General features: G+C 42.0%; 2 protein-coding genes across 3 annotated transcripts in view; both read right to left on the bottom strand.

The window, feature by feature from the left end:
• PIWIL4 (piwi like RNA-mediated gene silencing 4) overlaps nucleotides 1-14,691 on the bottom strand; it is a 75,778-nt gene extending 61,087 nt beyond the window's left edge. Inside the window, exon 1 of one of the 2 annotated variants that reach the window (XM_063784437.1) lies at nucleotides 14,611-14,691. In XM_063784437.1, coding sequence (XP_063640507.1) covers nucleotides 14,611-14,616 — 6 coding nt within the window. In that variant the 5' untranslated portion in view covers nucleotides 14,617-14,691. Of the gene's footprint in view, nucleotides 1-14,166; nucleotides 14,249-14,610 lie in introns of those variants that run through there. The other variant, XM_054662639.1, reaches the window with a different exon arrangement.
• Nucleotides 14,692-14,702: 11 nt separating this feature from the next.
• On the bottom strand, nucleotides 14,703-16,295 carry FUT4 (fucosyltransferase 4). Its single transcript, NM_001008985.2, has one exon. The coding sequence runs from the start codon at nucleotides 16,293-16,295 to the stop codon at nucleotides 14,703-14,705; it is 1,593 nt and encodes a 530-aa protein (NP_001008985.2).
• Nucleotides 16,296-27,701: the final 11,406 nt, after the last annotated feature.

Raw genomic sequence — 27,701 nt, 5'->3', positions numbered from 1 at the left:
GATGGCCACTGGCTCCCAGGCCCTACAGAAGCGTGCAGAAGGTGGGGTGAGGGAGGATCCCTGGCCCTCTAATGTCAATGGCCAGGGTAGACCTGGGTCCTTTGCAGTAGTCCCTTCTGTGTGAGCTGCAGGCATGTCCACTTACTCTGTTTAATTATGGAATGTGTTAGAGCAGTGCATGCATCTCTCCCAAGGACAGGTAACATATAGAGGAGGGTAGGGAGCAGGACCGCCTCCACTCATACTGGGAAAGGAAATATTTTCTCAATTAGCAAAGCTCTTCCCTCTTTTCCCCAAGTCAGTACTTCCGCCCTTATTGTACGGAGTTGTATTTGGTGTCTTTCCAGCTCCAGCTTGGGGCCTACCAGGATAAACAAGGAAGTTAGATTCCCTCAACATTGGCTGCTTATTTTGTTACCCTAAGAAGGGTCTCCCAATTTATGACTATAGTAAGGACTCAGTTAAAACTTTTGATTTTCTCAGTGCTGGGTGATTGGAATGGAGGGATATCTTTCATTAGCAACTCTGTAAATAAAGGAGCATTACCAAGAGTAACAAACAGGCCTAAGATCTACAAAGTTCAGAGTTGTTGACCTCAGTCTGAAAAATTGGGAACAGTAAGCCTTCTGTTAACCACTGAACTCAGCCCCAGTAATTCCCTTACTGAACTCATGCCTCAAATAACAATGACCCCAATCCACACTATTGTCAGACTTCATGGCTAGTCAAGTCTTCCCACATGGAGTATGAAAGCTGAGATTTCTTGAGGTAATACGATTCAAATTTGGTAACATCCTAATTGGTTCAGACCCTGTTTTGGCCTAATACTATGGTAATATTCACTAGGCAAAGAGAAGGTTGTTGGGACATTGGGGCTTAGTCTTTGAGGGGGAATTTCCTGAGGGGGTGGGTGAGGGGAGTCATGAGTGACTCAGCTCCAACAGGACTGCTCTATTCTAATCTGTTTCATATATTGGGATTCTACATAAACTTTTGTTTGAAAATTAGATTCTGCTCTTTTAAAAAAGAAGTTTGAAAGCCACCAATATAGTCTTTTTTCTTACTTTTATTCCAGAAACTACCTAAGCAATCCTAAACAGAAGCTTAAATGTTTAGACTGTTGATCTTTCATCCACCTAATCTCAAGGTGGTTCACAGGGAAAACCAGTAGCCTTGGAGTCCAAGACATGTAGAATCAGCCTTTGCTGTGCAGTGAGGAGCTGTGTGATCCGAAGTGAGTAGCTCCGCTTCTCAGTTATCTGTAACAAGAGGATTATAAAACTTAGCTCAACAGGGGGTGTTGTGAGTGTAAAATGGGATAATGTATGTAGGGAAGTACTCAGCTTAGATAGCCATATTGCAGCTTCAATAGAGTTCACCTTCTCTGAGCTGCCGTCTTCCCACTTAGGTCAACCTCATGTACTCTCCCTGTTAAAGGAACTTCTTCGCTACCCCATGGTACAAAACTCATTTTCTTTTATGTGGGTCTCAGCAAAGATAAAAGATGCTGTTACCAGAAAGGGGTCCCAATCCAGACCCCAAGAGAGGGTTCTTGGATCTCGCACAAGAAAGAATTTGAGGCAAGTCCATAGAGTAAAGTGAAAGCAAGTTTATTAAGAAAGTAAAGGAATAAAAAAAATGGCCACTCCATAGGCAGAGCAGCAGCATGGGCTGCTGGTTGCCCATTTTTGTGGCTTTTTCTTGATTATTTGCTAAAAAGGGGTAGATTATTCATGCTTCCCCTTTTTAGACCATAAGGGTAACTTCCTGACGTTGCCACAGCATTTGTAAACTGTCATACTGCTGATGGGAGTGGAGCAGTGAGGACAACCAGAGGTCACTCTCATCACCATCTTGGTCTTGGTGGGTTTTAGTCTGCTTCTTTACTGCAGCTTGTTTTATCAGCAAGGTCTTTATGACCTGTATCTTGTGCCAACCTCCTATCTTATCCTGTGACTTAGAATACCTAACTTATTGGGAAAGCAGCCCAGCAGGTCTCAGGCTTATTTTACTCAGCCTCTATTCAAGATGTTGTTGCTCTGGTTCAAAGGCCTCTGACAATGCTGGATATCATTCTGAACAATGAGCCCTCATATGCTATAGAAAATTACTTCTTTAGTTACTTGTTTATTTTCTCTTTCCTCCAGAAGATTCCACCACGAGTACTTGAGCCTTGCCTGAGTGTTCACTGCTTTATCCCCAGCAACTAGAACAGTGCCAAGCAACTTGGCAAAATATTTGTTGAATGATTAAAGATGCTTGAAGACCATGAGAAAATTCCCCCATAGCTTTTTCTTCTCTGGTTTATATTGTCTCATCACTTCACATGCTTCCATAAAGAACCTTTATTCCAACTCCTTAATCATGTTTCTCAAATGACTCAACAACTTTGGCAATTAAGAAAGCAGAATACTAGTTAAAGTAGGATGAAACTGTTTACTCTCACACATTATGATATACAGAAATAAGTTTAATCTTTCTTCCTTAATTCAACTTGCTTACTGTCTAGGGTCTAGGCACCAGACTGTTATACTTAATAAATAAAGTGAGATATTATATTCATAATATCAAGAGAATGCAAGTGGAATTTTAAGCAGAATGGCAGGATTGCCAAAGTTGATGTCTAAATAATTGTGGTTAATGGTATATGCTACATGCTTATAGAATTACTGGTTAATAAAGGACATTAACAAATCTTTAAAGAAGACACCTAGGAGAGTACATCTAATTTTCCAAAATGCTATATAATACTTTAGATTATTTTAGCATGAAACAATGAAAAATAAGTTTAAAACTTTATTAGTCATGCTAGATGAATGCTGGCAAAATAAAGTGCTTTCAAACAGAGCAAGGAAGATGTAATGAGTAAGACATTCATTTCTTTTGGCTTCAAAAGGAATTTGTTAAGATTCATGGGAAGCATAAATATAATGTAGAAAAGTATAAAAAGAAGAAACATTTAAAATGGCATTTGAATTACTAAGAATTTTATGTTTAATTATGTATGGGGCATGATAAATAGATACTCACTTAAAACTTCAGAAAATACTGCCAGCCAAGTGTTTATAGTGCTCTGAAAACTCAGATACATAGCCCAGTGAAATACAGGGGAACTTTGTAGTCAATCTCTCTGATTTGCTTTACAGACTGAGAATCAGAGAGCAAAGCTGTCTGTGCTACTATGAGTTAATCACCTTTGCATCACACCAGTCCTTTTCAATAAATGAATAATATTATTTCATGCCAAGATTTCTGCCTGTCATTTGTGTGGGGTAATCTATTCTAACCTTCCTAACCTTCCTAATGTGCTGGCTTGACATCTAGGATAGCGCCACACAAAGCTATTGGCACATTGGCCAGTTCAGTCTCCTGATTCAGAGTATCCCAAACTGGAATAGCATTGAATCTATTCCTATTAAACCAGCAATGACATTCTTCACAGAACTGGAAAAACTACTTTAAAATTCATATGGAACCAAAAAGAGCCCGAATAGCCAAGGCAATCCTAAGCAAAAAGAACAAAGCTGGAGGCATCACACTACACAATTTCAAACTATACTACAGGGCTATAGTAACCAAAAAAAGCATGGTACTGCTACAAAAACAGACACACAGACCAATGGAGCAGAATAGAAAGCCCAGAAATAGGGACACACTCCTGCAACTATCTGATCTTTGACAAAGCCGACAAAAACAAGCAATAGAGAAAGGACTCCCTATTCAATAAATGGTGCTGGAATAACTGCAGGCCATATGCATAAAATTGAAACTGGACCCCTTGTTTATACCCCATGCAAAAATTAACTCAGGATGGATTGAAGACTTAACTGTAAAATCCGAAACTATAAAAACCCTGGAAGACAACCTAGGCAATACCATTCTAGACATAGGAATGGGCAAAGATTTCATGACGAAGATGCCAAAAGCAATTGCAACAAAAAAATTGATAAATGGAATCTAATTGAACAAAAGAGCTTGCGCACAGCAAAAGAAACGATCAACAGAGTAAACAGTTTATAGAATGGGAGAAAGTATTTGCAAACTATGCATCTGACAAAGGTCTAATATCCACAATCTGTAAGAAACTTAACCACATTTACAAGAAAAAAAAAACCCCATTAAAAAGTGGGCAAAGGACATGAGCAGACTTTCATGAACAGACTTTTCAAAAGAAGACATACATGTGGCCAACAGGCATATGAAAAAAAAACTCAATATCACCAATCATTAGAGAAATGCAAATCAAAACCACAAGGAGATAACATCTCACACCAGTCACAATGGCCATTATTAAAAAGAACAGGGCTGGGCGCGGTGGCTCACACCTGTAATCTCAGCACTTTGGGAGGCCGAGGCAGGTGGATCACCTGAGGTCAGGAGTTCAAGACCAGCCTGGCTGACATGGTGAAACGCTGTTTCTACTAAAAATACAAAAAATTAGCTGGGCATGGTGGCACGTGCCTGTAATCCCAGCTTTGTCTCTGTGATCCTTGTGCATTAATAAATCTGATTGACTGACTGATTTTGGATTTCTAGTTATCCCACTACCACTCTGTTTTCAGATATGGAATTTATACAGATTAAGCTAAATTGTAATCGTGGTAGAAGATAATATATGCCAGGTCATAGGAGACACACATATTTGGACATTGATTGGCCACAGATAACCTTTATGGCAGCATCTTTCTGGAAATACTAGTCTTATCACTTGCACAATATCAAGATGATCAGGCAAATCAGACAAGTCAAAGCTATTACATACTGTTCCAATTACATCAAGAGTCTATAGGTGCAGATTTAATCTCAAGTATAAGTTCAAATAACTGAAATATAACTAGAATTCTGCCCAGTCCACATTGAGGAAAAAGGAGAATTATAGGAGTGGGAAGAGAGGGAGGAGGAGGAGACACATTGATTATTGTTTGGGGACACAGCTAGTCTTAGACAAATGAAAAAAAAATGAATAAATTAAGTAGCTACACATGAAGGAGCAACCTGAAAATTAAAAGTACTTTGAACATGTACTTTTGGCATCACAATGGCTTCTTCTAAGTTTAATAAATTGGTATAGTATATAATCCAAGTAATAAAAATAACTATAAATATGTGCATAATGAGTTATGAAAAGAAAAGCAACGAATTAGTCTGGGTTTTTTTTTTTTTCATTTTTTGAGACAGGGTCTCTCTTGCCCAGCCTGGAGTGCAGTTGTGTGATCTCAGCTCACTGCAACCTCTGCCAGCTAGGCAGGCTGTTATTATTAAAATAATACCGAAAATCAGAGTAAAAAAATTTGAGCTCTGATAATTGGAATGACTAGTGCCCAAATTTTATTACAGCTTCTAGTTATTTCTGTTTGCCTGTAGCTTAAATTTTAAGTAATATAAACCTATTAATAATAGAAACATAATTCTCAACAAAGATGTCTTACATATGATCATAGTTCCAGCAAAATGACATGATAACAAGACAGGACATAGCTGATATTTAAGAGGAGATAGGTACATTCTAGTGTTCCAGTTGTAGAAAAATCCACATAAGGAACAATCCACAAATCCACACTACATCAACAATACTTAGGCCAAAATGTTGCGGACAGCTACCAAATTCCTTTGCCAAGTGTTCTTCAAGTTTTTCAGGTTAAAAATTTGGGGTTCAGAAGTCCCAGTGGACAGCTCAGCAGCATCACCCTGCTCACCCCCATGCCCCCATCCCAGTACACACACACCTCCCCTCCCGCTTCACTCACAGGCAAAAAGATTTTGTTAAGATTGGATCCTATCCACTATAGATGGCCTAAACCTGCAATCACCAATCTGTGAACAGGGAGGCTGTCCTCCAAAATTACAGTACCACATTTCCAAACCCAAAATTGGGAAATATGGAGGAATAGGCACATATTACAAAATATTATAAATTAAAAGTACCTGAGGAAATCCAGGACCTGAAATAAGTCGGGACCTGGAATCAATGGGCTTGGCTCTGTATCACTCTAGAGCCAGTACTATTTCTTTATATTACCAGTGTTCCCTGTCCATCACTGGGAATGCAGAAAATTAGAAAGCTCGTAGAATGATGAGGAACCCAGTACCAGAGCGACCCTGGACCCTGATTCCTGTAATCCTGACCAGTGATGGTGATTATACTCCAAATCACATGGACTGGATACCTGAAACAGCAAGGCTGCTACCCATGTGGCCCCATGTCATGTCCACCTGGAGAGTATTATATTTATCTCACAAGATCACAACTGCTGTTAACCTGATACTGGCCCTCACCATAAGGTTTGTAGGCTCTTGTAAACACCATAAGAACTGCTGGCAACCACCCAAGGCATTGCCTCTAGTGAGTCAGCCCACCTTGTCCAAGAAGCCCTTCCCAGTCCTGTCTCCTGCTTCATTCCAAATATCCAGACACTGAGACCCCACAGAAGAAACATATATATAAAAACATATATATTATATATATAATATAAACATATATATATACACACACAAAAAATAAGCCGGGCGCGGTGGCGGGCGCCTGTAGTCCCAGCTACAGGGAGGCTGAGGCAGGAGAATGGCGTGAACCCGGGAGGCGGAGCTTGCAGTGAGCTGAGATCGCGCCACTGCACTCCAGCCTGAACGACAGAGTGAGATTCCGTCTCAAAAAACAAACAAACAAACAAAACAAAACAAAACAACAAAAAAAAACAGCTTAGACTTAATCAAAGAGTACGATACACGGACTTTGGAGTCAAATAGACCTGTTAGAATCCTGGCTCAGTTACTATCTGCATAATTGTCCATGATTAACATGTTTGATTCTCAGTTTTCTTATCTCAAAAATTGAGATAATGTCTCCGTTATCTATTGCTGCATAACGAACAAACCCTAAAACAAAAAACATCTATTATCTCATAAATTCTGCGGTTCGAGAATCCTGGTGTGGCCTAGCTGGGGGCCTCTAGCTCAAGGTCTCTCGTAAGATTGCAGTTAGGATGTCAGCCTCATCTGAAGGCTCACCTTGGGGAGAATCATTTCCAAACTCACTTGTGTGGTTGTGGTTGGCAGGACTCAGGTTTTTTTGGTGTTTTATTTTATATATTTATTTATTTTTGAGACAGAGTCTTGCTCTATCACTCAGGCTGGACTGCTATGGCGTGATCTTGGCTCACTGCAACCTCTGCCTCCCAGGTGCAAGCGATTCTCCTGCCTCAGCCTCCCGAGTAGCTGGGACTACAGGTGCACGCCACCATGCCCAGCTAATTTTTTTGGTATTTTTTTAGTAGAGACTGGGTTTCACCATGTTAGCCAGGATGGTCTTGATCTCCTGACCTCGTGGTCTGCCCGCCTCGCCCTCCCAAAGTGCTGGGATTACAGACGTGAGCCACTGTGCCCAGCCTGGACTCAGTTCTTAGCCAGCTGTTGGGCCGAGGATCTCAGAGGCCTTTCTCAGTTTCCTACCACAGGGCAGTTCACACCACATCAGCTGGCTTCTTTCAGAGCAACGAAGGTAGAGGGTGAGAAAGGGCTCCCAAGAAAGCAAGCTGGTCTTTGTATAACCTAATCTCAGAAGCTTCAGCCTTGCATTTCTCCCATATCCTGTTCATTCGAAGTGAGTCACTAAATCCAAACCAAACTCAAAGGGAAAGAATACAGGAGGGCATGGATACCAGGAGGCAAGGACCAATGTCAGTCATCGTGGCTGTGTACCACAATGCCTTTAACTAAAGAGTTAAAAAACAGAACAATACTGAGGTAAAGCATCCTGTGTATAGTAGGAGCTTAATAAATAACAAATATTAGTGAATTAAAACATCTGGCAAAGAATCCTAACTTCAAAGCCACAAATTTGTACCTCCCCAAGAAGGCTTGATAAACCCTAAGTTATCTAAAGTTATCTAAAGGTGTTACTATTTGATCACCAAGATGGATGTGCTTAATTATATTTCAGAATAAGTTTCAGCTAATGGAACAGAGATTTTTAAAACATGTACTTAACATATGAGAACCAGAAAAATCATAGGGTAAGGGCAGGTGTTCCTAGTTGCTAGGAGAACAAAATCCCTATAGAGATTAATCATTTTGAAGGTGATGCTTAATAATAACACTTATTTTTAACTGCAGTATTAGTGAAAACCATCAGGTGCCTAAAGTACTGAGACTGGAGCCTGCAGCACTTATATTTCCCAGAAATAACATTAAGATGACTTAGTTTTTGATGAAGGACATTCATTCCTGAAATGCAATCCTCTGACAACTCTGAGGCTCCTACTGACAGTTATTTAAATTATTTGGTTCTACATTTGATCTAACATATATATCATGTGTTGGGATTATTTCTCAACACGACTGTTTCCCTGACAAGGCATACGCTTGTCCAACAGACTATTTTGAGTGCAGGGTCCCTGCTTTAATTTTATTTACATCCCGAAGTCCTAGCACAGTGCCTGCACATAGAAGCCACTCGAAAAATGTTGGTTAAAAGTTGCTGATTTTAGTCCCATTTCTTCCCCTTTTAAAAATAATTCAGATTAAGATGCTTAGCACTCATGGTCTCATAGGGCATTTTTTTTTTTAGTATATTAGGTGAGATTCAGTAATTTTTTTTGGGGATAGGATCTCTTTGTCTCCAGGCTGGAGTGCAGTGGCGCGATCTTGGCTCACTGTAGCCTTGACCTTCTAAGTTCAAGCGATCCTCCTGCCTCAGCCCCTTAAGTCATTGGGACTACAGGTGCGCGCTACCATGCCCAGCTAACTTTTGCATTTTCTGTAGTAACAGGGTTTCTCTGTGTTGCCCAGGCTGGTCTTGAACTCTTGAGTTCAAGGGACCCGACCACCTTGGCCTCCCAAAGTGCTGTGATTACAGGCACGAGCCACTGCACTCAGCTTCAGTAAGTTTTTAAAACATTCATTTGAAGATCTGAAAATAAATCCATCATAAAAATCCAATTCTTTAAAACTTACTTGAAATAGCTTTTTTTTTTTTTTTTTTTTTTTTTTTTTTTTTTTTTTTTTTGAGATGGAGTCTTGCTCTGTCGCCAGGCTGGAGTACTGTGGCACGATCTCAGCTCACTGCAACCTCCAAATCCCTGATTCAAGCAATTCTCCTGCCTCAGCCTCCCGAGTAGCTGGGACTACAGGAACCCACCACCACGTCCGGCTAATTTTTTGTATTTTTAGTACAGACGGGGTTTCACTGTGTTAGCCAGGATGGTCTCCATCTCCTGACCTCATGATCTGCCCACCTCAGCCTCCCAAAGTGCTGGGATTACAGGCGTGAGCTACCGCACCTGGCCTTCTGTTCTTTAAAACAGTAAATTGGTGATTATGACAATATAACAAAATATACTTCTTTAAAAGTGAATATTGAGTACAGATGAAATATGCTGTCTAGAAATGAAAAAGTGGCCATGAATGCGAATTTTCCAAGATGAAGAAAAGGACCATTCATTCAAGTTCAAGAATCTGTTGTCATGAATCAAGGGACAGTTCTATATTTCTGCTAAAATGTTAGGTGATTTCTTGTTAAGTTTCTGACTTTCCCTGTCAGTGAGTTCAGACTTCTTGATTTGACTCCCCATTTGCTGACAGATGCTGCGTTTCAAGCTGGAGCAAAGGTTTCTTTTCAGCATTGTGGCAGAGAATGGTAGATTTTAACCTATTTCCTCATTCTTGCCGCATATGTTCCTCCTTTGTCCTGCCACTCTTGCCGTTTAACACTTATCTTTCCTCTACTTTTCTCATGTTTCCTAGCCTCTGCCTTTCTTCTATCTGATCGTCTCTTCACTTTGTACTTTTATCCCCACCCCCATCTTTCTTTTCCTCTTCACTCCCCATCTATATTCACCACCTGCTCTATTTTATAACGCACTTTTCTTTTTACTCATTCATTATTGAATCCTTTTTTCTTGCCAATCCTGCTCCTATCTTCAGCTGGCCATCATAATTTTTCAAAGTCTGTGCTTAAATGAACATGTCAGAGTGTGTGTGTGTGCATGCATGTGTGTGTGCGTGCGTGCGTGTGTGTGTGGTGTTGGAGCAGGGCAGGTAGGAAGGAAGAGACAATAGTTAGTGTTTACTACCACTTCGTATTTTCCTATTTCAATAATTTAAGCATCGGCTGTTAAGAAGAAAGCTTGCCTCCCCTTCTCTCTGCCCATCATCATGTTCCCAGTTCTGATCCTACTCTTTTTAAAATGGCATTTAATTTAGTGAACAGGAGCTAGAGACAATACATGGAGGGCATCACATCAGAGCACTCAGTAAAATAAACTGGACTGAGAGAAAGGAGTATACTACTTATGACCTTGGAGATGATTCCTCAGAATAAAGTGGAAAAGACAGGCAAGAAAGAACAAGAGGACAGGCTGAATTGGACTTGGTGCAACACAGAAGAGGCAAAGCCATCACATTCCAATTACCAATCTAGAACTAGTGAACTTACAGAAACTGCCCCAAGCCAAGAAATATCCCATGGGTGATGACTGAACACATTAGTGCATGGAGGATATACATTATAAACAAAGAGTCATTTTCCATCTCATTATTTTAATCATTTTGTCAAAAAATCTGAACATGTGTACATAAATACTTGATTTGTTAAAAGAATGTGTAGCATAGAAATCCCTGAGACACATTCAAAAATGACTTGACATCTTGACATGTATTCAATGCAAGTATTCACCAAACTAAATACCAAGGACTTGGCTCCTTTCCCTGATATTTGAGGCATATAAAGCTTTAAAAATATATATAATATACTATATATATAATTTACATCTTTAAAGTTAAATTATATTTTCTTTCTCTGATTGCTGGTTTTCTGCCAGTTTACTGCTCCTGCATATTGTCAGTTCCAGACTGTAAGGAAGCCACATTGGAAAGCAGATAAGCACTTTCAACCTTAGGGTGCCAGTTAGTAGAATGATAGCACGTGGAACTAGGAGGTCCCAAGAGATGATTTTGTCTAACCCACTCATTTTGCAGTTCAGGTGACAGAGGCTCAAAGAGGTTGTGATTTGCACAAGCATGGCTGGTTCTGCCACTGCTACTGTAATGTTATGCAAGTCCTTCAGTGGGCCTGGACCCTGGCTCCTTCCTCGGTAAAATGGACTGATGGTAATCACAGCGAATATTTTCCAGGTGATTCCTACATGCCAGGCACTATCCTGAGTACTTCAAGTGTCTAATCTATCCTTTCAACACCTCCATAAATTATATATGCAAAGCGTAAAATATTTACTCCCTGGAAAAACGTTTGCCAATCCCTGGTTTAGATCCTTGAAAATTTAGAACATCTTATAATTATATAGCACTTTACAATATACAAAGCACCTTGGCATACATCATCACATTTAATCTTTGTTTTGTAGGGGGATAGGCATTCATGCATTGTAAAGGAGAAAGCTAAAACTCAAGAGTTTAAATAACTTGCTTCATCAAGGCCACAGAGTCATACCCAGGTTCTGACTCCAAACTGCATGCTCTTTACATGAAACTCCTCTGTCTCCCCTAAATTACTGCTAGGAAAAGACTTGGAAACTGGAAAGAACTTGTGAATACTGAAAGCAAGTCAGACTGTCTTCTGTTACAAATGTCATTCCAGGTGCATTCATGTAATTAGAGTCATCAAGTACTAAAAATACTAAATTTGTAATAAATTTGAGGGAAAAGCCTTAAAGGAGGACATGACAATCATAGGAAAGGCATTTTGAAATACATACAGTGCACCGATATGCATTTTTCTTAAGGTATGTTAGAGCTGAACCTACTCAATTTAATATATGCAAAATAAAATGAGCAATTGCCACATTCATCTCGCTCTCTGATGAGATTAGTGTTAACAAATTGTTCCACATTAACAATGTGTATGTGAATAAAAATGCAATGGCTGGGCACGGCAGCTCACACCTGTTAATCCCAGCTCTCTGAGAGGCCGAGGCAGGTGGATCACAAGGTCAGGAGTTCAAGACCAGCCTGCCCAACATGGTGAAACGCAGTCTCTACTAAAAATACAAAAAATTGGCCAGGCGTGGTGGCAGGCGCCTGTAGTCTCAGCTGCTCGGGAGGCTGAAGCAGGAGAATCGCTTGAACCTGGGAGGCGGAGGTTGCAGTGAGCCAAGATCACGCCACTGCAGTCCAGCCGGGGCGACAGTGCAAGACTCCGTCTCAAAAAAAAAAAAAAAAATGCAATTATATCCTCCTCATGCTAAATATTCCATAAATAATATGGTTAGTTCTAAATGGACTTAATACTAAAAAAAAATTGGTAAAATAATAGATACCAATTTAACTATAGAGCTTTACCAAAACGAACCAAAAAAATATTTTCAAAGAAAGCCTAGGTGCTTCTTCCTAGTTTGCAAGTCAAGCTTAATCTAAATGGTGATTTAGATTATCCTTTTTATTTTAATTTATTCCACAACATACCTTAAGATATAATTTTAGACCTATAAATAGATATGAGGACATCCTGAAATCACTGCAAGCAAAGAAGGAAGATATAAAATCATCAATTGGGTGCCTGCTATTTTAGGTACTTTCACTTACTTCCTAAAGTGCTCAAAATGAGCTTGTGAAGTATTTTCGCCATTTTATAGATGAGGACGCTGAGGCTCAGGACTACTACTAATTTACCCAATGGTCACATAGCTGGAATTCAAATCTAAACTAGGTTACCTTCAAAACCTGAACTCTTTCCCACTGCCCCATGTGGAATCCCGGTAACACCAAGATCACTGACTGTTATCTCATAAAAACTCATTTTAAGAACTGAACTTTTATCTTTATTCGGTGGCTGGCACTTTGTAATTGTAATTCTGCCCACACTTTAATACTTTAATGAGGACATTTTCTCCACAGCTTTTCATTTGTCCTCTCAAGAAAGTGAATTGAAGCACCTAGATTTAAGTGAGCTTTTCAAGTATGTCTGCAAAAACATGTACAGAGAGGTAAAACTTGCTTTATGATTCAGAGAACTGCACTAATCAAATGCAAAATGACTATTCACAGCAGAACTCTGTATAAAACTAGTTAATCTTGACCCTACCCACAATAATTAGTCACTGAGGGTCCTTATTCTAATAAGTGGAGGAGAAAACTCCCATTATTTCAGGCTTTAAGCCAACTAGCTTTCTAATATTGATTTATGGTATCATTAAGACTGTCACAGTAATCAAACAGGTTCTGCCAATTGTTTTATCAGTCACCATTTACTTTTTGGAAGTGCTAGATTGTAAGAGCCCTAAAGAGAAGGACTTTGCCTTGTATAATTCTCTATCTTCCCTAGGGCCCCAAGCTTAGTGTTTGGCAGAGTAGGCATGAAGTGGCACCTGCTGAATATGCTGCTTACTCAGTAACTTGTCAAGTCAATGCATATATGTTCAAGATTGGTTCCATAGCACAGTCTCAAGGGCACTGGAAATGTGAGGATATGCTATACCACTGCATTGACTGTGAGGGGAACCTGCTGGCACCAGGGAGAAGCGCAGATTTAGCCTTTAACAAGAGACACAGTAAGTTAATAGTAGGCACTAATGTAGTTCTGAGGATCTAAACATTTAACTAAAAACTGTCAGAGATAAACAAAAACTGCCAATAACAGATATCATGAAACTTTTTTTTTCCTTTTGCATGATTCCATAATGTAGTGCAATACCTTTCACTGTTCTGCAGAGGGTAATGCCAGCACTCCTGCAGGACTGGCATTGCAGTTTAAATTTCAGGTCCAGTAAAGACATGAAATAAATAATTGTGTAGAAGTGACACTATGGCTTCCTTCTCTTCTGTCTGTAAACACAGACTGGTTTTCTGGGAAGAGGGAAAAAGGTTGCTTCTGCTTTATTTTCACATCTGTAATTTTAATATGATTTAAAAAATCCAGGTTATAGAAAAACATAAAGACAGAAGAAACAAATTAGGAGATGACTATTCACATTGTAAAGGGATAAATTCTCCATAGGGTTTCATTAAATACTGAACTCCCCTAAGTCAATGAATTTGGGACTTGATTTAAATGCAGCTTTTCAGGAATACATTTCTTATGTAAAGTGAGGTACACCCATGTATTCATCTTAAGTTTCCTCCAAGGACAATCCAGCACTTTGCTTCCATTCACAGGACAGGGGAACAGATAGTACTTGTGAAAGAAGTCAGCGGCCCCTCTTGGACTGCCCTCCTCACCTTTCTCAGGAGCCAAGGCTGTGAGGAATCCAAACAACAAAGTCCCACCTGCAGCCACAGTCCTTCCACTCTCCACCAACAAGGCTCCTTCTACAACCAGAAATTTGCTTCACCTTGGTCCAGAAAAACGTGAATCGGGAACAGTTGTGTATGAGATTTGGAGGCTGCACGGGCCACAAATATGGCCTGTGGCAGATGGGGAAATTTAGGAAACCGCCTCAACGGCTTCTTGCTGCTAAGCTATTTCATTTCTGCACTGGTCACAAGGTGAGGAAGAGCCCCCTCCTTCACCCCTAAACAGTGATGCCCATCAGCAGCAAAGGGAGCCCAATTGCTAGCTGTGCAAAAAATATGGAAACCGGGCCCCCATCTCTGTGCTGAGTAATATTAATTGGTAAATCGTTTTTTTCCCGTAGAGCAAAAATGGGTGTTTGAAGAACTTACTCCCATGATGCGGCAGTCAAGGAGATGCACAGTAGAGGATCAAAAAGCTGACAACTTGGCCTCCCCTGGGTCGCTTCCAGGGGAGCGCGGCTTCACCGCTCGAACCAGCTGGCCAAGTTCCGTATGCTCTTGGGCCGGTCCCCAGCCCTCTGTACAGCCTGGCACACCCGGCACCAAGGCTCGTCCCAGAAGGAGGTGATGTGGACAGCGTAGCTCCGGCGCCAGTGGAAGTAGCGGCGATAGACCGCGGGGTTGCGGTCGAGGAAAAGCAGGTACGAGGCCAGGGAGGAGGCACTTGGGAAGTCGTCCACGTGGATGAAGGCGCCGCGGGGCACAAAGCGCTCGTAGTTGGCACGGTCTGGGCCCAGCACCACCGGCACCGCCCCAGCGAGCAACGCGTTGCGCCAGAGCTTCTCGGTGATATAATCCAGGTGCTGCGAGTTCTCGAAAGCCAGGTAGAACTTGTAGCGGGCCACTGTGTGCAGGAGCCCAATTTCGGGCACCGGCTGCCCCGGCCCGCCCCGGCCGAACACGTCCACGGTCACATGTTGGCTCAGTTGGTGGTAGTAGCGGACCCGGGCCTGGCGCTCGTCCCAGTGGCTCACCACCCATGCCACCAGCCCCTGTTTCCTGGACAGTGGCGGGGCCAGGCCTGACGGCGGGTCGCCGGGGTGGCTTCTGGGGTAGAGGTAGCCATAAGGCACAAAGACGTCCGAGTCCGCCCGGTAGGAGAGCGTCCAGTTGAAGAGGTTACTTGCCAGGCTTCGCAGCCCCGGGGAGTGCGAGGGCGACTCGAAGTTCATCCAAACCCAGCGCTGGCCCGGGGGCCTGGGGCTGGAGGTCGCCAGGGCTTCTGCCGCCGCCGCTGCCTCCTCGTAGTCCAACACGCGCAGATCCACCTCCTCGGCAGTGTGCGCCTGGACGCCCCAGGGCGGGGGCCAGTCGGGGGGCCCCTTCACGAGGTCGCGGTGGTGGAAAAGCACGGCCTGAGCCTCTCCGTAGGACGCGCGGTCGGTGAGCAGGCGGCAGCCGCTAATGTTGAAGCGCAGCCGGCAGTCAGGGGGCGGCCTCGGGGCGCTGTGGCGCCCCGCGAAGGGCTCCCACCACAGCAGCACGCCCACCGGTCGCGACGGGGTTGGCGACGCCCAGGGCAGCGGCGGCAGCTGCCCCCAGCAAGCGTAGGTGATCAGCGCCGTACACGTCAAGCCGGCGGCCGCCAGCACACAGACGGTCCATGGCAGCCCCCGGCCTCGGCGCCACCTGCGCCGCCCGCCCGCCGCCGCCGTCGGCGAGCCCCACGGTGCCCCCATGGCGCGAACAGGCAGCGCTGCCTCCGCTCGCCACGCGTCCGCAGGCGTGGAGGAGCGGCACCGGCTCTCATGCTGTAGCTGCGGCTCCAGCCGTCGCTGCCGCTCGCCGCTGGCCCGGGAATGGAAGGGGGCGGTCCCAGAATCCAAAGGCCGCGGGCCCTGCCCTGCTCCTCCCAAGTGCCGGGCGGGGCGAGCCGCCAGGGCAAGGTGAGCTGGCCAGGACGCCCAACCGGGCACCGCCCGTCCCTTTCTTCCACTGCGCCCGGGGCCCAGCCGGCCCGACCAGGCCCCGGGAGCCTCCTGCGGCGCCTCCGCCCACTCCTTCTCCCAGCCCGCGCCCGAGGGCTTCCGGGCCGCGCCCCACAAGCGCCTCATCCGCTACTCTTGATTCTCTCTCAACTGATCCGGTTTCCCTCTGCGCGCGCCCACCGCCCTGACCCTCGCTCACTGTGGCCCGAACCCTCGCCTTCCAGAGGGAAGGCCCGGTTCATCCCTGGGAAGGTACAGGAGGCTCGAGACCTTCCAAAGCAGCTGCCGCGCAGGAGCAGGCGCTAGAACAGACGGAAGGCGGACCCGGCGCCGCGGAACGGAGGATAGCGTCGGCTTCCTGCCGTTGGGCCTAGCCACCCGCCAGCGACGCCCGCCGGAGGGAGGGAGGGATTGAGGGAGGGAGGGAGTCCAGAGGCCAGGGGAACGTGCGAGCAGAGGCGCGGCCACCGCATCCGTGGCCAGGATCTCGTGGCCCGCCGAGACGGTCGAATTGTGGAGGCAGCCCGCAGCGGCGTGGCCTTCAGAGTCTCTGCATTTGGTGAAGAACTTAAGTTTTCAATGTGAGTGCTCATAAGAACATTTCCTTTGCCTGCCAGCCCAGTAAAGGATAGAGAACAAAATGTTTTCTTAGCAATCAAAACATGTTCTTTCCTTTGGTCCCCTACCAAGTAAGTCTGACTTGCCGGCTCATAGTAGTATTGCTTGTACCAAGACGCACAGGACTCATAAACCAAAGATGAAGATGTGGCCCCCCAAAGGCCCTTGTCGTCAAGGAATTTATTGCCTGTTCAGTGAGATGAATGAATGAATATCACTATTAATTTTACCAAGCACTTAAAAAACAATTTCTGCACCCATGAAAGTTATGCAAAATAGTTTGGATGATAAAATGATGACGAAGATAAATATTCTAGCACCCAAGTTAAGGGTGTAAAGACAGTATCGCACTGGCCTCTTCTACTTTATTAGTGAGGCGACACTGGAGACATCTACGTCTACAGTCACTTGAGAAATTTTTTACCTACGGGTTGAATTTGAATTTCTGGGTGTTCGCTTTGGTTTATGATATTCAACTTTTATTCAGGGGATTTCCAAATAGATCAGGGGCGGGGCTGCTGACCTAAGGAGAGGAGAGTTTTGAGAGAAGTTTTAGTAGATCACAGCTGTGCATCAGTGGAGTCCCACTGATACTAGGGGAGAAATAGACAGTGCTGGGAATGGGGCAATCCTGCCAGGTGTTTTTGATGTTATGCCTACAGAAAATAAATTTGCGTTAGCCATATGAATTTAAGAATGTTTTCATTAAAAATCAAGTATAGGCCAGGCGCGGTGGCTCACGCCTATACTCCCAGCACTTTGGGAGGCCGAGGCGGGCGGTTCCCGAGGTCAGGAGATCGAGAACATCCTGGCTAACACGGTGAAACCCTGTCTCCACTAAAAATAAAAAAAATTAGCCAGGCTTGGTGGCGGGCGCCTGTAGTCCCAGCTACTCGGGAAGCTGAGGCAGGAGAATGGCGTTAACCCAGGAGGCGGAGCTTGCAGTGAGCCGAGATCTCGCCACTGCACTCCAGCCTGGGCGACAAAGCGAGACTCCGTCTCGAAAAAATAAAAATAAAAAATCAAGCATTGTGTGTAAAAGCTTCTATAAAAGTGGCTTCCAGTGGCGCTCTCTGCAGGGCCACAGCCTCAGTTTGGAGACTAGATGGAGGATGTTAGGTGTTCTGGCTAGGCCCATCAACCTAGTAACTTTTCCTCCTGCACAGTAAAACCTTTCATAATGCTTCTGGGGTTTTTTTGTTTGTTTGAAAAACAGAAATTAGAAATCAAATATTTTATTTGAAATTAGACATTTCAGTGACTTTTTTCCACTCTTACTTTTAATTAAAAGAAAAAGCTATAAATGCACAAATAACTTGTTTAAACGAAATAAAGGAAAAAGTGCATTGGCTTCTCTTTTTATGCAATTCAAGAATCCAGCCATTTACTCACATTCTTCTCCCACTTCAGTTAAATAAGACATCACAGATAGAGCCTAACATTGTGTCTGGCACATGGCCGGTAGGCATTTGGGAAATATTACCCTGCTTGATTGCTTCCTTCCACCACTCCCGATTTTCTCTTAAGCCTCCGAATGTTCCAATTAAGCCATCTTTTTACCTGAAGAATGCCCGAGGTCTCATGCATATCAATTTTCTTTGTGCCCTCTTACCTCGGTAGGGTTGAGACCACAAACTGCCCCTACTATACCCTTATTTGATGTGGGAGGAGGGGATACTAGGTAGTAAGGTGTGTCTGGATCAATGGAAACCAGTCATGACTTCGCAAATTGCTGGTTGAAGGTCATACGTGATCATTGTGCATCTCATACATGCACAAACATTCACAGGGGACTGGATTGTTCTTATTTTAAAAGAGCCATTGGTAGGGTAGAGGGGAAGGAAAGGGAGGAAAGGAGTTATGGGAAATTAATAAATTTACTCACTTGTTCATTTAACAAATTGGGAAACAAATGCAAAACACGGTTTCTACCTTCAAAAATCAACGAGAGAAACAGATAGTGGGGAGGGAAGGGATCATGGAAGGCTTTGAGAAGGTGGCTCCTGGAATAATTAGGAATCATTACAATGCAGAGGAAGAGGGCTGAGGTGTTAGTTGCCACAGAGGGAGCAGCACTGCAGAGGCCAGGGAGGGAAGACTGGGGCAGTAGGCGAGGAATTACTAGCGTATAGTTTGGCGAAGGAGATGGTGTTTATCCTGCAGGCTGTCGAGAAAGTCCTTGGAAGGCTTTAACAAAGGAAGGAAGCGATATTCATTTTTAAAATGAATTCTTATTTTTATTACGTATAAGGAGGGTGAGTATATGGATGGGGACACGGCGGGGGGCTGCGGAATGCTGACTGTTAATGTAGGCTCTGGTTAATGGGTGTGTTTGGTTATGGAAGTTCATCAAACTGTATGCTTACATATGTACTTTTATGGGTGGACATTATACTTTAGAAAAAAGTTTCTAAGAAAAAATCATTCTGTCATTAGTAAAGAGTGAGTTGGGTAAAAATAGGGTAAGAGTAGGGGTGTGGTGGTGTTCAGTTGGAAAGTTATTGCTGTAATTCAGATGTGAAATAAAGAGGGCCTGAACTGAGACAGTAGCTGTGAGGATGAGGAAGAAAATTAAAGGAGGATAGATTCAGAGAGATTTAGGAGGCTGGTTTCTTTCTCTGGGAAGCCTTTCTGGATACCCACAAACATATATCCAGGGTAGTTTACATGGCCCTCCTGTGCGCTCTCACACATGCTGCACCTTTCAGAACATCATGGGACATCCAGAGATCATGACTGTTTCATTCATAATTCCATCCTGAACACCCACCACGGAACCAGGTTTCTAGTAGTGAATATTTGTTGAATGAATGTATGCCCTTAATGTATTACCGAAATTATCTGTTGGTATCTCTTTCCCCACTACAAAATGAGAAGACATCCGGAGATCTTGGCTATGTGAATGACTTGCTATGACCTTGAAATGTCCCTTAAGCTTTCAGTGGAAAATATTGTACATGTATTAAGCATAGTCCTGGCGACAGGCATCAGAAATGATATCAAATTAGACTGCTGTCATTGGCCAAACCTGGGACGAGTGCTCATTCTTGAAGTAATCACTGTGGTCAGGGAATGGGTACTCTCTTTAGACCCTCCTCTGGAGCTAGAATCAGTCCCATCTGAATAACAGATGTGGAATAATCTGTTATTCTTGAATAACAGTGCGGGGAGAGAAGTTACCCAAAAGAAAAAATGAGGTCGTGTTACCTGAAAAAGAGGGAAAGGATGCTAGGTGGGCAAAAACATGTCTGCTACCCAAGAGGAAGGAGATATTACTATTCTTACAATGAAGAGGCTGGACTAAATGAACTCTGAATCATCTTAGATTTCGAACATGGAAGAATAGTCCATGATTCTTTTACATTTGGTGACAAATGATTCTTTGTGCATTTAAAGGCCTCTCAGTTTCCACAAAATATTGCACAGAAAGAACTAGCTTTCAGTTGCCAGCATGAAGATGAGATCAGGCATGGAGAAGGGTCTTTGGACCCTGAGGGTTGCAAAAGTAGTGTAGAAGAGAGCTCCATAATTCAAGACTTAATTTATGACACTGAATGAGCAATGAACTCACAACATGCCAAAAGTGACCTATTCGGTTCCAAAATTTTATATTGGACAGAATTCTTTGGGAGCAAGAACCAGGCCAACTGTGGTTCCTAAAATTCGAACTCATTCCTTATTCTTTCTCAAGGATATAGTTCATTTGATAATAAGACCATCCTAGTTCATTTTAAAGGCTCTCCCAGTGTTACTCACCAGAGACAGATTTGATATTTCCCATGGAAGCCCCAGAATAGGTTCTGACTGCCTAGCTTTCTAGGTGGAGCCAAGCTCTGTCAGCATAAACTCCCTGAGATTCAGGCTACCCTCAAATGGGTTGTTACCCTTGGTTGGCTCTGAGATTTCTGTGTCTGAACATTGGCCTGCTAAGTATGTTTTAATTTTTTTTCCTTGAAGAGAGAAAAAGGCAGTTGAGTCCCTTCCTACATTGTGTACTTACCAGGACATGCTGAGGGCGTCAGTGAGCAGGTGTGGTTGGAATGGCTAATCTGTGTGCAAATAGGTGGAGACAGTTTCCTTTGTCAGGAACAATTTTTTAACCTTGCATAGTTGGACAGATAAGTATGGAATGGACTGTTGGTTAAAAAATCAAAAATTGTGTACAATGAACGACACCCACAATCTATTGTTCATTGCCCTGCAAAATCTTTTACAGAAAAATAAAACTGCTGGAGCGGTGGCTCACACCTGTAATCTCAGCAATTTGAGAGGCCGAGGTGGGCAGATCACATAAGGTCAGGAGTTCGAAACCAGCGTGGCCAACATGGTGAAAACCTATCTCTTCTAAAAATACAAAAAAAAAAAAATTAGCTGGGCGTAGTATCGCATGCCTGCAGTTCCAGCTACTCGGGAGGCTGAAGCATGAGAATCACTAGAACCTGGGAGGCGGAGGTTGCAGTGAGCCGAGATCATGTCACTGCACTCCAGCCTGACTCTGTCAAAAAAAAAAAAAGAAGAAAGAAAAATAAACCTAACACAAATTTGTAAGTGCTTTTCTTTTTATCTAAGTGTGATAATGTACTGGCCCTAAAAGAAATTGTTATAGATAGTCAATATGGGAATTTATTATATTTACTTTAGTGTTATACTTTTTATGCACTCAAGTTCTTCCTGTACACTTACTTGACAGAATAGGAAATGCAAGAATTGTGGATGCTCAGAAAAATGGACATAGTGAAGTTTTGGTTAAAATCGGAAATGCAGTCGTCCTTCCATATCCATTTGCACAGAAAGAACTAGCTTTCAGTTGCAAGCATGAAGATGAGATCAGGCATGGAGAAGGGTCTTTAGACACTGAGGGTTGCAAAAGTAGTGTAGAAGAACCCGCATGGATATCAAAATCTATAGATGCTCAAGTCCCTTATATAAAATGGTATAGTATTTGTATATAACCTGCACAATCATCCAGTGTACTTTAAATAATCTCTAGATTACTTTATAATATCTAATACAATGTAAATGCTATGTAAATAATTGTTATACTCTATTGTTTAAGGAATAATGACCGAAAAAAAAAAAAAAGTTGTGTACACGTTCAGTACAGACGGAACCATCCTTTTTTTTTCCGAGTGTTTTCAATCCAAGTTTGGTTGACTCCAAGGATATGAAACACACAGATATGGAGGCTGACTGTATTTTCATGATATTTTAAATATTTCAAGGGTTTACCTCTACATTCTCATTAAACTACCTTTTCCTAAAATAGAGTTTATTTTCAGTCATGTGGAAAAAATTATAGCATACAAGGCTTACACAAAATAAAATTATTTTGACATTGAGATAAACATGTTAACATCATACAGTGCAATGCCTGGCACATGCCTGACAAATATTTAATACATATTTATTAAATAAATTAATAAATGAATGAATGAACATCACTATTTATTTTACATTTCTTGAGGCACTAATGAAACAGTTTAATTCCTGCACTTATGAAAATTTATATGAAAGAATTTGGACTATAAAATAATGATTAAGATAATATTATGGTACCCAAGTATAGGGTAAAAATGATAACTATCACATTGTCCTCCCCAGATCTAATCCAGATTCACTAACACTGTTCCTTGCCACCATCCCAGGTCTACTTGAATCCTCAAATGAGTTAGCACAAATCCTGTACAGTTTCAGAAACTCAAATATGTGTGGTCTGGGCTTACTGTGGTACCTGCTCTCAGTACTTCTACATGGCTGCACCCTAACTCAAGGTAGCCAGAGTCTAACTCAGAGAGGTAGACCAACTCTCTCCAGATGGAGGAAGGGATCTTGAGTACCCTCTTCCTCCCCTTTTCTGGCCTCATTTCTTACACAGACCCAGGACATGCTTCATGGAAGAAAATAGAGAAATGATGTCTTTTCCCTACAGGTAAGGTAATTCTTCTTTGACCACACCAACAGCCAATTAGCACAGAACAGAGGTTCTAACTGGGCTCGGTCACATTCCTTCCTACGATTCTTCCTCTAAAAGGGCCTGGGGCACTTGCAATATTAAGAAATGCTTGTTGAATTGAAGTGGACAAAATTAGGGACATATAGTAGATTTTTGACAAGTATAGAAAATGAAAGGGTAAATGCATGTTGCTTATGTTACAAGGAAGAACACATTCCTGAAGTCGGACAGCCAATTTTATAGTTCCAGATCATGCTTTCTGTGGCCAAATAAACCACAGCCCAGAAGTCTTGCACAATGTATAAGGGTGAAATCACATTAATAATGCTGGCTATAATAATATTATTTTTAACCACTCCAGAGAAAATGTTTGGTCTGTATTTAATCTTAGTAATGTTTAGTGCAAGTCAATAAACTTTTGGTCTTGGGCTGGGGGAGGGAGGGAGGGGGAGAGAGAGAGAGAGAGACAGAGAGACATAACTGCATTGCAGGAACAACTCTTCTGGCAGCACCATTGGGCACTGCATGAAAAGATAGCCTCTTTCTTGAGTGAGCTCACTGTTCAAACACTTAGTTTCCTGGATCATCCAAGGCAGCAGGGAAATAGTGGCAAGGCTTCAATGAAAAACGTAGATGCATTCTGACCACCCATTCACTGAGCCCACTCTTCATCTTCCACCACTGAATAGCTGTTTAGCTTCCTTGGCTCCTTTGAAGCTCTCCCATTTCCCAATTCACAGTTTGACAAATACTGATGAAGATTGCTAGTAGAGATTTTGATATGATGATCCCAGTATTTGCTGAGTTACTTAAAAAGAAAACACTTTAGGTTTCATTTACTTTTATATAATATGGCATGACTCCTTTATCATTAGGAGGCTTGTGGTGCTATTTTCAAAGTGTTTCCAAGCAATACAGGGCTGAGAATTGTTCTATATTGATATTTGTAGGGGTACATTAGGGTCAGATCTTATTTGGGCTTACAAATCTGCAAAAGCTATAACTTCCATTCAGTAACATTTATTGAATGCCAATTATGTGCCAGGCATATGACGTGTAACTGAACAAACAAAAAATATCTGCCCTTGTAGGACATGCCAGCTATCATACTCAACCCACCCATTTTAATTATAGCTTCAAAGCAATTCCAAACCTGAGTCCAAAGGTTGATGTCAGAAGTTGTGAATGTATTAGACTTTCAGTAACCCTGACCAGATGCCTTTTGAAACCCTATTTCCTTGATTGCCTTATCAATTCATCCTTTATGACTTCTGTATTGATCAAGTGTCATTGTCAGAGTAAAAAATTAGACACTCGTCTTTGCAACTTTCTCATCCCCATGTACCATTTGTTAGGCAAGGCTTTTCAGAATGTCAAAAAAAAATTTCAAGTTAAAAGGAAGCAAGTTTCCTTTGGGGGAAGGAGGTAGACATGAGTCCCTCCACCCAATACTTTCCACTCTCTCTCCTTTAGTTATGGAGATGTGATGTGGAATTATAAATTAGAAGGAAGCTATTTAGCCCACAGACATGTGCTACAAGCAAGAACTGTAATTAAGCCAGATAAAACTAAAGGTAGCTGTATTAATTAGGATTTTTTTGGTTACGAACAGCACATATAGAGAAAACCAGCCATCACAAGCCCTGCTCTCTAGACACAATGTTCAGCAGATCTCTATAACTTATTCACATTGCACAACTGAAATTTATGCTTTTTGACTAGCAATTCCCCCATTCTCCCCAGCAGTCCCCCACCCCCGCCCCTGGCAACTGCTCTTTTCTTCCATGTGTTTGACTGCTGTAGATTCCACATATAAGTGGAATCGTGCAGTATTTGTCCTTCTGGAACTGACTTATTACATTCAGCGTAATGTTCTCCAGGTTCATCTATGTTAACCTCCAATCCCCCGTCCCTGTGTGTATGTGTTTTGATAGGAGCTGAAACATTCTGGAAACTAAGGAGGCATAGTTCTTGAAATGGACCATGTTGACTACAAAATTGATCACCCTATTTTCATCCAAAGTCCTACTGATTTCTTCCTTCCAGAGTGTAAACTTGCAGATTTCTGTCAGGATTAGGATTAGGGTGAGAGTAATCTAGGCTATGAAGAACACATAAGGGGTTTTGTATGTGTTGTATGGGAGGAGGTGGAAAAACTCCTTAAAATGCCAAGTGTAGAAAAATTGGATACAGAATGAATGCTCATCAATAAGGCCGAGGTTAAGTAAATTTTGGTACAGCCATATCATGACATATAACCTGTAAAATCATAATTTAGACAAATATTTTACATAGGAAAATGATCATAATGTATGGCTAAGTGAAAAAAATGAGGGCCACAAAATGTATATAATATGATACCACTTTTATTAAAACCAAAAACCTCTTCATTTTATAATTTCTATCTCTATAAATATTTCAGTTGTAAGATAAAGGATGTGTTAATAAGATAAACCATGGGATAGAGCTCTTTAAAAATAAGATTTAAGGCCGGGCGTGGTGGCTCACGCCTGTAATCCCAGCACTTTGAGAGGCCGAGGCAGGCGGATCACGACGTCTGGAGATCGAGACTATCCTGGTTAACACGGTGAAACCCTGTCTCTACTAAAAATACAAAAAATTAGCAGGGCGTGGTAGCGGGCGCTGTAGTCCCAGCTACTAGGGAGGCTGAGGCAGGAGAATGGCGTGAACATGGGAGGCGGAGCTTGCAGTGAGCCGAGATCGCGCCACTGCACTCCAGCCTGGGCTGTTAACAGAGCGAGACTCCGTCTCAAAAAAAAAAAAAAAAAAAAAAAAAAAAAAATTAAAAAGTTGTCTAAAAAAAAAAAAAAAAATCTATCCCAACGGATGCAGCTGTAAGAAAATAGTTTTCCCAATCAATTTGGTTTTTTATTTTCTACTTTTAATCTGTGTACTTCAAAGATGCTTTTGCCATGACTATTTGGCCAAATTAATTAGTGGGCTGTGGCTGGGCATGGTGGCTCATGCCTGTAATCCCAGTACTTTGGGAGGCCAACACGGATGCATTGCTGAAGCCCAGGAGTTTGAGACCAGCCTGTGCAGCATGGTAAAATCTCATCTCTACTAAAAATACAAAAATTAGCTGGGCATGGTGGTGCATGCCTGTAATCCCAACTACTTGTAGGACTGAGGCAGGAGGATCGCTTGAGCCCAAGAAGCCAAGGCTGCAGTGAGCTGTGATTGCGCCAGTGTACTCCAGCCAAGGCGACAAAGTAAGAGAAACAGAAAAGCAGGCTGTAAGCCCTTATGACACCAAGTTATCCAGTATCTGCAGTGACTATTTCTGGCATGAATTGAGGAAACTCTGAGGAAACGGAAATTGAGGACCCTAAGACACAAACAGAAACTGAGACAGAAATAGAAACTAAGGGCCGTGAAACTCAAGGACCCTGGAGCCAGGAGGCAGATAAAATGAAAAGGGAAAGTGAGCAAGTTGCAAACATGTTTGGAAAAAACAGCATTTTTGTTTTATTCCAGATAATAGTAGGAGTGTTTCTAGGGTATTACATCATTAAGTATGAAAATGACTGTTGGCTTAAGATTGCTGTATATTTTTATAATTTTAAAGAAACCTCCTTGTAATCCTGCTTTATTAAGAAAAATACTTATTGAGTTAAAAAGCAAAACAAAACAGTTGCATCATATTATATAGTAACTTTAAAAAATCATCTCCTATCGGGCATTTTAGGTGGCTTCAGTTATTCACTATTATAAATAATGCCTGTACATGAATCTAGTTGGGAAAATACGCAATGGGGCAATGAAGAACAGAATTCAACTACAAAAGGAACCAGGTCCCCAGAGTGGAATAAGAATGAAACTTTAACACAGAAACAGTGCCATGAGAACAACTCTTAGTAATAGAGGATGGTCAGAAAAGGAGAGACCAATTCAGAGCACCCAGCCCAGGCAGCAAATCTGAAAATAAATGACAAGGAGCTTGTTTATTGGCAGGAATATAGTGGAAGTGAGAAAGGAAATCCCTGAGCACGTTTATAAAGTCATACTGGGAACTCAAGTAAGAACAGGATATCATTTCCAATGGATTAACAAAAGTCTCCCACCCATTGCACTCTCTGTGTGACATCCTAACATACATGCGATGAGGTTGGGGGTAAGAATTTTTAGAAGCTTAGGATTTTAGATTTCTACAAATAGTAAATGCTTTGCCCTAACTAGGCAGTTTTGGGTGTTATATTTCTTAACCAATTTCAGATGTAATCCCTCAGTTTTAGGCATTGCCCTGTAACACTGTTTTGAAGTAGCCAGTGATGAAAAAGTTCCATAAACAAGGTGGTGGCTGGAATTGGCTTACATGTAGGATCTCATCTAGCAGGCAGTAACTAAATGGAAAATTTTATATTAAATCTGGAAAGGTTTGGATCTTGACTCAAGATTATTGACTGTTTCATAGTGCAAATATTTTTAAGTAGGGAAGGGACATACTCAGTCAAAAAATCTGTTGACTAGATTTGTTACATTAGAAACAATTATGAACTTGGGAACAGGGAACTGAAGTAAGTTTTATGAGCTGAGTCTAGAGAGGAAGGAGAATGAAAAGTGTATAACCAGAATACTAGAAAAAAATAACTTTGTAAGGGGTAGGGGCTGGGAGTGTAAACAAATCACAGCAGTTATGTATAAAATGAAAAATATGAAAAACCCAAATATTAAAAAAATAGAGTAATAAATAAATAAGTTCAGAACAAATATATTAAGAATTTATGTAATTATTTAACATGATATTTTAATGAATGGGACAGTATGTAATTCAATAGTTCTTTCTGGAAATGGAATTACAGATGAGTTTTTTTCCTTTACATATCTTCATTTTCCAATTTTTCTATATTGCACATATATTACTTTGACAAATGGTGGAAAGGGAAGGAGTTTTTTTTTTTTCTTTTTAACTTGGCAGTATTATTTAAATACTTTTTTTT

Source organism: Pan troglodytes, chromosome 9, assembly GCF_028858775.2.
Source record: "Pan troglodytes isolate AG18354 chromosome 9, NHGRI_mPanTro3-v2.0_pri, whole genome shotgun sequence".
NCBI classification, from domain to species: domain Eukaryota; kingdom Metazoa; phylum Chordata; class Mammalia; order Primates; family Hominidae; genus Pan; species Pan troglodytes.
Note: the sequence above shows the minus strand (reverse complement) of the source record. Positions and strands in the feature narration are given on the sequence as shown.

Excerpts from the sequence above, each read along its gene's own strand:
- FUT4 (NM_001008985.2), bottom strand. The coding sequence starts at position 16,295 with ATGAGGCGCTTGTGGGGCGCGGCCCGGAAGCCCTCGGGCGCGGGCTGG.